Here is a 13,996-nt window from a genome sequence, read left to right as displayed (position 1 = left end):
TTATAAGTGTTGGGAGTGGATTGCTTCCTGCCTCCCCCTCGTGTTGTACAGCATATGTTTCAGTCCACAAAAAGCAGCAACAGGTTTTGCTGGTAAATTAGAAGCAGCGGTGCATCGTTTCCCCCAAACCCAACCCTAACCCCAAGCTGAGCTGTGGTGCACTCACCACTCAAGCCTCCTGTGGAGGAGACTGGACCAGAGCCCACGCAAAATACACCAAGCTGCTGCAAAAGAAAAGCGGACCCACACAATTCAATACAAAACAGAACCATGATTGAATATAGAGCTGGGATGAAAGACATTTTCAGAAGGAAAAAAAGGTTTGGTTTGATTACCTTTTGTTGGAATTTTTAATGTACAGTTACTTAAAGTAACACTAACTGAATACACATTTCATCATTATAAAAACAAAGACACTCAATGAAGATTGATTTAAAATAAACAATGCTGATCTGAACCGCGGTAAGCCATTTCTCTTGCAATGAAGAAAGCAGGATATGGGAATTTTACACCATCTCGTAACTACAGACCCTTTTACAGTTCAAGAGAGCAAGTTCCTTTAAGATTGACAGGATAAAGCTTCCCCAAAGAAAGTTACTAGTATATTCTGAGCCTGTGAAACTCAATATTTCTATTTAATTGATACAAATTCACATGATAAACTGTTTATCAGATAAAATACTTATTAAACAAAATGCCCCATTCAAAATAACTAATAAGAGACTATTGTATTTTATAGAGGATGCCAATGTCTTTAAAAAAGTGCATAAAAGCAGCAGCATTGCTGGGACAGTGTGGGACAAAAAAATATTAAAAAACATTAAATTACAAATCTAAATTGAGGGAAGATTCTTAGGAGACCCTGTCAAAAAATTACAGAAAATGAAGGCTTTTGTTTTTTTAAAGAAATAGAGGAAGTGTTTAGTAGTTACCTGTCAATGTTTTATTATCAACCCTTTTGTGAAGCTCTGATACACGCACCACTTGCTCCAGAGACTCGGAAATGTCTTTTAAAAATGCTTGATATGTTGGTCAGTGATCAACTGGATGACAGCTATGCAGCCCAACACTGAAGATAATATCAAACAAGTAAATGTAACTAAAAATTGCACTCAAGGCAACGACCAGAATTTGTATACATATATAAAAACATTTATCATTTATCCCATCACCTATGTATCTGACTATTTTTAATCAATACCTTTTTGTCACTCAAAAGCAACATAGACTGGGGAAGGGGGCACAGCACCACCCATTTTGGAGAACTTGCTTACCCCCCCCCCCAAGCGTTTGATTGGCATTTCTAATATGTATACATTACTAGCTTAATGTGGAACATCTACTGCTGCTATATGTTAAAGATCTCCAATCACCCTATTTTACAACTGATATCACTTGCTTTTAAAAATTAATGCAACAGCAAAACGAACACAAAAAATAGGGAAAACAAAAGTGAAAACAGCAGTAAAGTAGAAAAAAAAAAAAGAAATAATTTATATCTTTGTGTTCGCATGAACAGTTGCGTTTAGAAATGAGCCACTGGATCACTCTAAACATAGGCACAGTTTTTAAAAAACAAAGGGTAAAAAAAATACAAAAACAGAAATTATAAACACACCATCATTAGACCTTTGTTCTCTATGATCAAGAAGCAATTTAACATACCTTGAGGAAGATTATGTATTAAAACAAAAAAGTGGGGAGGGTATCAAAACAATATATAACGATGACAAAATTACGGCAGCAGCAGTAAATGTGAAGGTCAAGACTTTTGTTTGTTTTTGCATACAATTGTATCCTTGCTCATGTAATAGATGCTTGTAATTACTGTAAATACATTGGCAATGGGAGCACGGTTTAAAAGACTTGCCACTTAGCTCACAGTTACTCCATATATATCACTTTATATATCTTCAGTTTTGGCAAAGGGATGGAAATATTTTGCTCTTGTATCATTTGGAATGAAAGATGAGCAGCGGGGTGGCTGGGGTCCTAAAATGACCATGATAAACTGGGTAACACAGAAATCAAGTCTCCAAGGAGTTGCCTGGTTTTTGCCCAAGGACGGTAAAAGAAACATTTTCCTCTTCGTCCGTCTCCTATTTGTCCCCGACACTGATTGTGGTGAGTCGGTTTTCTTTACAGTGTATGATACACGTAATGGGGGTGGGCAGGCAAGAGGGTGCAGAGCAAGTGGAGGGTTTGGAGTCAAGTAGGACTGGGATTGAGCTGTTCTTGGCTCACACCATGGCACGGTATGGTCCCTGCATCTTGAGGAACTGGATGATGAAGGAGGGGCCTCCAGCAACAATCTGGGGTGGCAGGTGGCTAAGGGGACAGTTCTCAATGCTCATGATGGACAGCTTGCTGCAGAGGGCCAGCTCGAATGGGAGGCTGTGCAGATTGGGGTTGTCATTGAGGTACAGTTCCTCCAAGTTCTCCAGTGTACCTGAGGACAGACATCAGCTAGCATTAGTTAAGGTTCATTCTGTAGCCGATATAGTCATCCAGGAAAATGGACTGAAACAGTTGGGGGATATATGTGTGTATATGTATATATATATATATATATAAATAAACAGAATAAAAAAAAGTGGCCCACATCGATGCAAAGATACAATTTTGTTTTACATTTATATTTAACCAAAAACAATCTTACAGTCCAGATTAAGGCTGCAACAATTAAATGATGAAAATTGATTATTAAAATAGTGGGTAAAGAATATATTAATTGATTAGTTGGGACTAGTGCTGTAACTGTTTGCCACAGCTCACAGTGACATGGTGAGCAGTTGTGGAGACAGAAGTGGAGAACAGTGAAAGTCATGTTTTCCATAATGAAACATTTTTTAGATTTTCATGTGGATAGCAGTGATGCCTTCTTGTTCTAGTTGTTCTGTTATATGATCAGATAATCAGTCAGCCGATAAAATGTTTATGGTTTTCAGGCCAGTTGACACAATAACTTGTGCATCTCACTGAACGGACAGACTTCTGTTTTATCTCATGTCAGTCCACACTGAGCACTTAGATTTCATGTCTATATTTCTTCTGGTCCACTTAGTGAATTTTTAAAGAAAGCTAAAGCTTGTATAGAGCGGGCACAGACGCGCGCACGCATGCACGGACGCACGCACACACACCTGTTCTGATGACTGTGACTTAGGTCAGAGTTGGTGTGAATTACATGTTTCGGTTCTCACATATAAACACCAGACAATATCATGACAATCATGTCCAGAGTTGTTATTTTAACACACTCAGCACACAGCTCTGCATGTGTTTGAGGGAGACATGGCCTCACGTGGGTATAATTCTTAATAGAGTCTTGCGTTGCAGTCCTACTTTAGAAATAAATCTTAAAAATGTGACAACTGATCTTAAAATGAAACTTTAAAAATAACGGCACTAATCCCAATTTCTGTTGTTAGCACATACTAGACTGATTTCAGTTTTACATTCTTGTTCATATTCTGCGTGGTACGTTTAAGGTTACATGCCGTTTTGCACTACGAGTACCTTTGCCAATGTTTACGATTGTGACTAGACAGACCAACTGATACAAATTACCCTTTCCACTCTTCTCAAGACACAGAGAATCCATTTTATTCACAGCGGAGCATCACTGATGAACACTGTTGTGATAGTGTGAAAAGCAGCAAGTCGCAAACTAACAGTTTTTCAACCCTCAACAGATTAAATAAGCGTGCTCTTGATCTAGTTGGTGACACCTAGGGGTATGAGGGAAGTACTTACCAATCTCCTCAGGAAGTTGTTGCAGCAGGTTCTCCCCCAAACCGAGATGTGTCAGGTTGGTGAGGTGGCCAATGCCTCTGGGTAACGTAGTCAGCTGATTATTTGTCAGCACCAATTTCTAAGTGCAAGCACCAAAAACAAAAATGAGCAACACAAGATCTGTCATTTACCAATCCTAATGAGGACAGAAATATCCCCAAAATACACTGATTGCAAAAACCATCACTTATTTACAGCAAAATCAAACATGCATTACATTGGCCAAAGGGTCTTTTGTGATACTAATGCTGGGAGTCACAGAAATTGTCTTTTTTTTTTTTTTTTTTTTTTTTTAAATAGGTATATTGGCCATTTAGGGAGCAAAAACTGAAGCTGAACAAAAACCATATGACAGTTCTTTAATAAACAAGAATACAGAACTTCAAATATAAATTAAATTAACTTACTTGTAAATCTTTAAGATAAGCAATTTCATTAGGTAGAGACTCCAACTTGTTCTCCTCCAAGTCCAGTTCCCGTAACTTTCTCAAATTCCCAATACCATGTGGTAGCTTCTTAAGAAGGTTATTGGACAATATTAACACCTATGAAGACAATGTTTTCACAGTAAGGAACAGATCAAAATGGACACAAAACTTGAACTAATTTGTATGTGTAAATATGTGTGTTTCTGTGTGCCAGCTCCGTGATAGATGAGCTATAGATAGATTTTTCCTAATTACTGACTGCATAAAATATATTTAGATTTATTTACTGAGACTTTCTACTCCAATGAACATTGAATACTGCACTAGCAAGCTAAATTTCTACTATACATATGTGTGTATGCAAGACTCACCTCCAGAGAGACTAGACCACAGACATCCTCTGGGATCTTAGTCAGCTGATTGGTGGCCAAGTTAAGCTCGACCATGCTAATCCATGTGCCAAAGTCTAATGGCAGAGACGTTAACTGGTTGTCCTGGTGAAGACAACATACCTTTATTAGCAAAATAACTGACAATTGACACTGTCAACAACGACAGTGCTGTTCAAGAAGCTGAGTAGACTAGTGGACTATGTCAGCCAGGATACCTGCTGCTGGGATAAAATGTTTTCCAGTGAAGATTTAAATCCAAATTATACCCAATGTGGACATACACCCAACAACAAAATAAAGGTGTTTAATGCCTCGCTAAAGGCCAACACAAACTTCAACAGGAGTGCTGTTCAAACAGTTTTCATTCTAAACAACCGTGGGAACAATTCTGAGCAAACAGAAGAGAGCGTTGTCACTGCAGTTCCATTTTATGCTGTTGACCTGAAGTGGCAAAACTGGCATTTGCCACACACTAGAAGATGCTGCTACTGGTATGCTACATGTGAATTCAACATCTTATTTCAGGAGTTCCCATACTTCTCACTATGACAAACAGATTCTCACCCCACTGTCAAGAGAAGCCACTCCAAAAGTATGCACTGCTAGTTTTTAAATGATGAAAGATGCATAATTGGACTTGTGGTGTTGATGTGTAAGATTATGTCCACATTTATAATACAAGATCCAAGATCAATTTTATTAAGATTTTGCCCAGACTGCAGTCTTTTGCCCAGACTATGTATTCTCTATGGAGTACATAGAGACCGACATGACAGTGGATTTACCTTTTGGGATGTTTACTTCCAACTTATGATTTGTTCAAGATTTAAAACATTTCTAATGCATAAGCATCTGACACAGTATAGTTCAAACTATGACAAGAGGGTCATAGTGAACATCTGAACAAATGCCTATTGTGAAAAAGCCATAGGTTATCTTCCACGTTGCAATAATACCTAACAAAAAAAACAAACAAAAAAAACAATCCCCAAAGCAGAAAAAAAACAAGGAGGTAGTCACTCATGATCATATCTGCATATAAGTCACTGTTTCACAAACATGCACATACACTTACCTTCATGTTAAGCTTGCTTAAAACCTTGGCTCTAGAGAAGATACCAAAAGGAATCTTGTTGATACGGTTGTGCTCCATGTTGAGAGAATAGATGGTGGAGAACTGGGATGGTCCACCCACAGGGTATGACTGAAAGCAGTTCCTTGCCAGCGTTAGACTTGTCAGGTTCACCAAACTCGACAACAAACCCTGGTCAAGCCATGAAACAGAGACATGACAGAAACCATATCATCAGATGAGGATGTTTTCACTATAAGCTCTTATGTTTATACAGAATGTATTAGCAGCCTTTGCACATATAGGGAAATTGAAGCAAATAAAGTAAAATAAGAGTTTTTAAAGGAGGAAAGAATTATTTTCATCATTTGTTATTATGTACCACTGATATCTGAAGTTATGTTCCGTTTGGTTCTACTTACCTCAGGTAGCACTGAAATGTTGTTGTTTTCAAGGTTTAGCTCCTCTAGTTCTCGACATTTGGCTAATGATCTGGGTATAGCTGACAATCTATTATATCTCAGACCTAAGCGATTTATGCTTGCCAGATTGCCTGAAACAACAACAAAAACATGATTTTTACCTTTATCACCCTTATCAAATCTATTTGGAATCAGTCTAGTAAAATAACCAAAAAACATAAATTTTACATTAGCAAAATGTATATAATAATGTATTATAACTTTGCTTTTGCATCCAAAAACAAACTTAAGTGACCTATAGTCTCTGGGAGATCCAAGAGTTCATTGTGCTGCAAGTCCAGGTTGGTTATCTGTGTGCAATTTCCAATCTCCTTTGGTAGGTGTTCCAACTGGTTGTGAGCAACATCCAAAGTAATGAGATTGCATAGCTCCCCTGTATAAACATGAACACAAAATTCAGTCCTTCAGTTAAATGTGGCATGAGACAATATTGCCAGCTACATCAGCTCAGCATCCAATAATCTGTATGTAATTTTGAGCAACAAGACGTAGTAGTGCTGCAGATGAAGAAGAGTGCGTACTCAGTGAACATTAGTGCTTGGTACCAGCATAGCATAACAATGTAAAATGCACTATGTACAAGATAACCTACACCTACTTAAATGCTCAATAATTGCTGAAAGACCAATGATAGCATATCACAGTACCTCCTATTGTTATCTGATTTTTCATAGCAAATAGGGTAAAAGTTTTACTCACCTATCTCTGCGGGCAGCTGTTTAATCTTGTTCTCACGAATGCTGAGCATAGTAAGCTTGGACAAGTTTCGAATGTCTTTCTCCACCGTTGTGATGCGGTTGAAGCGCAGGTACAGCGTGGTCAGCGATGTCAGCCGGTAGACAACAGCCGGTATCTCTCTCAGCTTGTTGTGCCTGAGATCAAGCATTCGAAGCTTCTTAAGAGAGTCCAAGGAGTCAGGCAAACTGGTCAGGGAGTTCTCACTCAGGGCCAAAGTAACCAGGCCTGACAGGGAACCCACCTCAGCTGGCAGACTCTGCAGCTTGTTGCTGTACAGATAGAGTTCAGCCAGCTGTGTCAACTCCTTAATGGAGGTGGGCAGCATGTGAATGGACCGTTTAGATAAATCCAGTCTCATTGAGTTCTCCTCCCGGCACTTGTTAAGTTCTTTGATCACCTCGGCATTGCTGGACTTCTTGCGTGTACCTGGTGCCGGATTTGGCCTCTTTATTGTATTGTCAACGGAGAAGGCAACGCCTGGTGTTGAGCTGCTGGTGTCCTTCTTTCCTTCTTTGGCATCTTTCCCTTTGGTCTTCGTTTCTTTGCCACCATCCTTGACTAAGCTGCCCAAAGCCTTGGCATCCTTTTCCCTTTCTTTCCCCACTGGACCACCTTTGGGGTCCTTTTCTTTTGAATCTTTTTCTTTGCCTAAAGTACTACTCATGTCGACGTTATCGGGCCTGCCACAGAGTTGCTCATGGGAGTCTGTTTTGTCAGCTTACTTATTTGGGAAAAAAGTGACACAAACAGCCAAGGAGGCTTCTACAGAACACATCCCTGCGCAGGCCAACACATTTCTGATTATTCTTGAAATAAAGGCCTTCTGATCCAAAGGTTTTTTGGATACGTTTGATACTTTGTTTCTTTGTTAAAATGCCATGGGAGAAAAAATCCTTTGAAGTAGCTGAACTGTGGCATCCACGGGCCACATGCTTCAGTGTTTGAACTGAATACAATCCTTGGACCTTCAGCTAGAGGTTCTTTCAGGTTGCAAAGGTCATCACGTTTTGGTTTTTTTTTAAAAAATCCCTCGAAGATTTATTGCTGGGGAGAACAAAAGAAAATTTTACCAATTTACAATTTCATTTCTACACTTAAAGCATTCTCAAAAATAATCGCATTTATTAACAATATATTCTGAGGCTCGTCCCTTTTTTGTTTTCTGCCTGTTTTTACAGAGAAATACAGATCTGTTCCAAAAGGAAGACAACAAGCAAAATGCATTTTACCAAGATTCCACTGTTAGAAAATGAGGATGACTTCGAGACTAACATTCAATTAAGATCCTTATGTAGCATCAGATTCTCTCAAGTCAACACTATTTTAAAAAACTGCAAACAATAACTCATATATATTCCTTCGACACTAGATAACAAATCACTTACTATGCCAATATTTCTGTTATGTAGATGGCACCTACACCCAACAGAAGAACACATTTCTGAAAATATTTGGTGATATAGAGACTTTTCAGCATTTAGTATGACCATCACCATAACAAGGGACTTCTCAACATACTGTCCACAGTATCACAGTCAAATACGTCTTGATGCAATGGCTATCATTCAAAAACTTTGTCCCTACTTTTTCCAATCAAAACAAAAAGAAAATGCTACTGTAAAGTGGTGGCAATCAGTGAGTGAAACAACAGCGTAAGAAATGTTAAGATACTAAAGATTGATGTCATGTGGCAGAAGAGATCCATGCAGGGATGCATGGTTGGCAGTTTTCTTGCTTTATGTCTAGTTTAGCATCAATTTGCAGGTAAACCACACAGATAAAGAGCTATTGTTAGTTGAAAGGTTTTTCATGCTGATAAGCCAGCCTAAAGTAAAGCCTGTCCAAGTCTTCATACAACAAATCCATGCTGACACTCCTCTCTCCACCAATATTATGCTTAATAATACAAGATATTATGAGAAATACAACTAATATTTTTAAATATGAAAGAGCACCTACTGTTGGATAAATGGGCAATGTAAGCTGCACAAAGCAGTAGTAAAAAAAAAAAAACATAAAAATGAGGGAACACACTGACAATATTCTTCCTTATACACTTTCAGGAAAAAAAAAAAAACACTAACAGGTTTGGTGGGTTATCAGTACCATGAGATATGTGGTAATGAGTGTGTTGCACTAGTCCAAGGAAAATCTGTTGAATATACTAAGCATAACCTTACACCAACTTACTCCTACAAAACAAACATGGCCCAGCGGGTGTTGACATTACTGTAAGCCTACAGCCCCACCTAAACATACATTCAGCTTTTTAGCCATCCCCTATAAAGTCTGTAATGCAGCAATCACATTGAATATTTACATCTCAATGACATCCAGACGAAACACATGGCCCTTTGGCTCTTTACATGACAAACTGAGCAAGAATGTCTCTGTCAGCCTGTCTCTGTTTAGTCTCTGTTGTCGTTGTACCTCTGTGGTTGCATTAAGCTCTCCAGCACTAGTACAAGCTAAGCCGTGGCAAAAAGAGAGTCAGGTTTGGCTCAGGATCAGAGCTAAGTGAAAAGGTTAGGACTGCTGAGAGTAATCTTTAGATGTGGCCTTCAAAGTATGAAGTCCCCACAACAACAGGTCATATGACCTTTTGGGTAAAAGAAATGTTGGGTCAATAGCAGCACTCCTTACATGATAGAACACCTGACAGTGTGTTCTGTAAATAAAAAAAAAATAAAATAAAATAAAAGGTATCCACTGCTCTTTCTATCTGCTAGAAATAAAGGGGTGAACATCTAACACTGGGTTTAACAGGCAGACCTGTGCACAAACTAATGAGAATAACCAGGCCAAACCATTTGCAGGGGCCACATAAACCAAATCGTGCAAGCAACTTCCTTTTACGGTTATTCTTCCTATGTTCCTGCACTTGTACATCATTCTGTTTATACAAACTGCATGTAATTTTGATCTGTTATCTGTGCTGTTTATCAGTATTTAAAGAGTAGCATTTATTTGTAAACCTAATAAAACATCAAATAAGACCAAAAGCAAAGCATTACATCCAAATGAACAAGTTAATTTCCTAGTTACAGTTTGCATAAAGTCTGTGATATTTTAATTTCCAATATTGATACTGACACTTTTGGCAGAGATAAGCTTAGTAACGCATGCAGAAACTCTGTTGTTGGCTCAGGCCATAATGGGTAATAGTTATGTAACAAATAAATAAATAAATAGTATAATAAGGGGTTTGAAGATACATAAATAACCCATCAGGTGTGCACAAACCAATGTAATTACTTGGTGGCCATACTATTAAATGTGTTTTTAAATCAGAAAAGTGCACTATTGACAATTGGTCTGTATCTGCTTGCAGCCTTTACTTTTACTTTTGTAACAATTTACTATGCAGATGTTTTAAAAGGTGTCTTTTTTTGGCGTATGTTGGTCACAGGACAACGTTAATACAATAGGCAAGTGATCCAGCTGTGTGTGCTTTTTCTAAGTTCCATTAGGAAGGCAGAACTACTCATTCAATAGATGTAACTATGAGGCTCAACTCAAATACAGCTTTGAAGGAAATCTAATGCATGTCCATCAACACTAACACCACTAACACCACCAACACCACCATAAAGTGCTACTATACACTGGGACTTCATGGCACTTGCAACCCACATAGACTAATGAAGTTTCCATTAAGGATATCTTGGGCCCATCTGATAATGCCAGTACATTTAGGCATAAGCAGAATTATGTAATGTTCTCCAGCTTTTATTTATCCATTACCATGCATTTTGGACCAAATAATGATTCCATCTATCAGAGTACACAATAATCCACGTGGGTAAACGCAAATGTAATAAATGAAAGTGGTGATATGACAAACTACACTACTGATTCCTATTCAGTTTATACTAAGACCTAGCGCTTGTGTTGCTGCTCAAGAGTATTTTATCACACGAGTACAAAGTAATAATATTAATAGCAAAATAATACAAGCCTGGTTTAAATGTTATCTATAACACTGAGGACAAACACATATGAGAACACAGGTGAGGTGGCAGCTATCAGCTACTGATACTACACCGTACTAAACAAGACGCAGCTGGCTTGATGGCTGCGTGTGCCAGTGACAAATCCTTACAAACAGATTACTGACGACACGTCCACCAGGTCGAGAAGTCATGTCGGTTTCCCAGATTAATCGATTCACATTATATTAGCTGCTAAGGAAAGCACACCGGGTTTGGTGTGGCAATAATGGGTCGAGGTGGAGAGTAACTGTTACCCTAACGTCAACTAGCTAACGAAGGCTAGTCTCACGTAACTCACGCAGGCTGAAAATGTCTAATGTTTGCTGAGCCACCTTAGGAATCGACTGGGAGAAGATATCTACAGTGTATATCTCAAGCGACCAGTCATCAGCGAGAGAAACACACAGATGGTTAGCCTGCGAAACCGACTGACAACAAGGCAGGAAATAAAGGCTGCTGAGCTAAACGTCAACGGCAAAGCCAGATTGCCAACCTGCTAACGTCAGCTGGCCAGCATTTAGCCCACCAGCTAGCTAAGTTAGCCGTGTTTCAGTGAGCGACCGAGCCAGGAGGAGGAGGAACATCACGGTCGAAACGAAATGATGAGTAAATTACGACTTTATGCGTATCACACAACACGGCTGTGGGTGTTTTCCTGACAGATGTACTTACATTCGGCGGTTAGCTTTATCTCAAGCACAGCTAGCTCTGTGTAGGCCCCGAGCAGAGCGACTGTCGGACGCAGACCGACCCGTCAGCCGTGAGTTCGACCGACAGGGGAAATCTCTGCTGCGGCCAGCGAAGCGCAGACGACCAGCCGGCAGAGGCAGTCGATATCCCCGCAGAGCGGCCACTAAAGGTGCGGGCGAAATGCAACTGGGTCTCTAAGCGTCGTCCCCGTGTTGAAAATTAGCCGAGCCAAAAAAGAAAACACTGTGAAAAACAGCGGCCATTCCGAAGCTGAACAAAAGAGTGCGTTCGTACTCGCCACCACAAAATGACACGTTTGCGTTACACACGCCGCAACAAGAGACTGACGTGTGTTTTATTTCTGGCGTGACGAGCTGTTGTACCAAAGGGGTAATCGTCCGCTGTTAATGTGATAATATAACTGTTTTACCTTCAGAGGTGTGACTCCGCCATCCTCACTGCTTCCTCCTCTTTTCCTACACTGCTGCTCTGCTCCCTCCCTCCCCCGACACCGAACTGCGTCATTCGCACGCCTAACCAATGTTATCACGAGACTTTAAGATGCAATCAAATATTCCTAGATAAACACCGGCGTCGTTTATATACATACAGCACCAGAACCTTTGGACACACCTTCTCAATGAGTGCGTTTTTTTTAATTCTATTATCAACGTAGATTAACACTGAAGACAGCAAACCATTTAAATAACACATGAGATGATGTAGTAAGCAAAAAGACTAAACAAAGCAAAATACAGTTTACATTTTCTTCTGCAGTCAGTGTTTGCCTTTATGACAACTTTACACACTGACTGTAATATCTTAACCAGCTCAATAACACACTCTTTAAGAACAATAACAATACTACTACTACCAGGCAACAACACCACAATAACAACAATAATGATGATAATAATAGTAATAATAATACAGATTATTATTATTATTATTATTATTATTATTATTACACACAGCACTGTTGTCTCGCAGCAAGAAGGTTCCTGGTTTGAAACCCATCAGGGGCCTTTCTGTGTGGAGTTTGCATGTTCTCCCTGTGCTTGCGTGGGTTTTCTCCAGGTACTCTGGTTTCCTCCCACAGTCCAAAAACATGTATGTCAGGTTGATTGGTGACTCTAAATTGCCCATAGGAGTGAGTGTGAGTGTGTGAGGTTGTTTGTCTCTATGTGGCCCTGTGATGGACTGGTGACCTGTCCAGGGTGGACCCCTGCCTTTCACCCAAAGAGAGCTGGGATAGGCTCCAGCAGATCCCTGGGCCCCTGGTTAAGGAATAAGCAGGTATAGATAATGGAAGAATAGATTACTATACATGTTGGTAGAACAAAAACCGCCCTGGGAGTCGCCTGTAGGTGGCAGTAAAACACCGTGCCTCTGAAATACAGCGAAGAAGACGGTCACGTGATCCTCGCGGATGCGTTGGCCTGACAACCGCTGTAATCTTTGCCTGGTGTGAAGGTAGGTTAGCCAAGATTTACTTGTATACGCAATGTTTTTACCTCAATGTGATAACACACGCCAGCGAAGAGATGTCGCAGTTATAATGTAAAAACTGGTAACTGTATTTAACAAGCAGCGCTCTAAAGGAAATCTACAGCTGCTTTAACTGGGTATGTGTAGCCAGCCCCGATTTATTTTCGCTAACGTTACCAGCTGGCGGTATCAGGCTATTGTACCATAAGTCTTTGAATTTCTTTAGGCTTTACTAACGACTCCCAAGTCAAGGTTAATGGTGATGTATTTGGACATTAGTGAACTAACTGGCTCACTTTGATGCTAACTAGCTCTACGTCATAACGCTAACCGTAAATTGAGATGACCTTATCCAGCTTAGCGTTAAGTAAACTGAAGCCGAATGGGCTTTTTAAAAACGATAAACATCCAGCTTATTGTAATAAATATCACAAATAGACCCCAAGTCAGCATTGATGTTATTTTGTTTCATTTAGGATGGTTCGCTGTTTTGTCTACATATTTAATGTTGTTGATGTAGCTAACCTATGTCTGCTGGTGTGTGTCTAACCTTAAATTCATTTATTTGTGTGTCATTATCTTCTTTATTGCTATACTTCCAATATTATTATTTAGCATGCAGCATTCATTTCCAACTGAGAGAAAACAGAGATTTTGCAGCCATCTTGACAATCACCCATTAACAAATCTATTAATGTTTGCCTTTTCCTTAATACATTTTAAAACTTGTTTTATGAATCTGAAAAAAAAACTGTAAGTACCATCAATATTTTTACATTTCAGCAAGCGCTTAGAAGATACAATGCCAGAAGTCAAGTCAATGTTCAGAGAAGTTCTCCCTAAACAAGGTTTGTTCTGCAGCAATTAGCTTTTTGGCCAACAGAAGTTACAAACAAAGGGTATGTTTGTCAAGCCCAAT

At 39.4% G+C, this 13,996-nt stretch overlaps 1 protein-coding gene across 2 annotated transcripts; it reads right to left on the bottom strand.

The window, feature by feature from the left end:
• Positions 1 to 336: 336 nt before the first annotated feature.
• shoc2 (SHOC2 leucine rich repeat scaffold protein) lies at positions 337 to 12,076 on the bottom strand. Of its 2 annotated transcripts, none has more exons than XM_026303224.2 (9): positions 12,020 to 12,076; positions 6,869 to 7,951; positions 6,405 to 6,542; positions 6,110 to 6,240; positions 5,691 to 5,879; positions 4,595 to 4,717; positions 4,203 to 4,340; positions 3,757 to 3,874; positions 337 to 2,449 (listed from the first exon to the last, which is right to left on the bottom strand). In XM_026303224.2, the coding sequence occupies exons 2-9, from the start codon at positions 7,569 to 7,571 to the stop codon at positions 2,241 to 2,243; spliced, it is 1,749 nt and encodes a 582-aa protein (XP_026159009.1). In that variant the 5' UTR covers positions 7,572 to 7,951; positions 12,020 to 12,076; the 3' UTR covers positions 337 to 2,240. The 2 variants fall into 2 exon arrangements, with proteins under 2 accessions (XP_026159009.1, XP_026159011.1); XM_026303226.2 differs by lacking the exon at positions 12,020 to 12,076 and adding an exon at positions 11,572 to 11,929.
• Between the last annotated feature and the right edge of the window lie 1,920 nt (positions 12,077 to 13,996).

The sequence above is a fragment of the Mastacembelus armatus genome, chromosome 1 (assembly GCF_900324485.2).
Source record: "Mastacembelus armatus chromosome 1, fMasArm1.2, whole genome shotgun sequence".
In the NCBI taxonomy this organism is placed as follows: domain Eukaryota; kingdom Metazoa; phylum Chordata; class Actinopteri; order Synbranchiformes; family Mastacembelidae; genus Mastacembelus; species Mastacembelus armatus.
The sequence above is the reverse complement of the archived record's forward strand: the minus strand, read 5'-3'. Positions and strand labels throughout refer to the sequence as shown.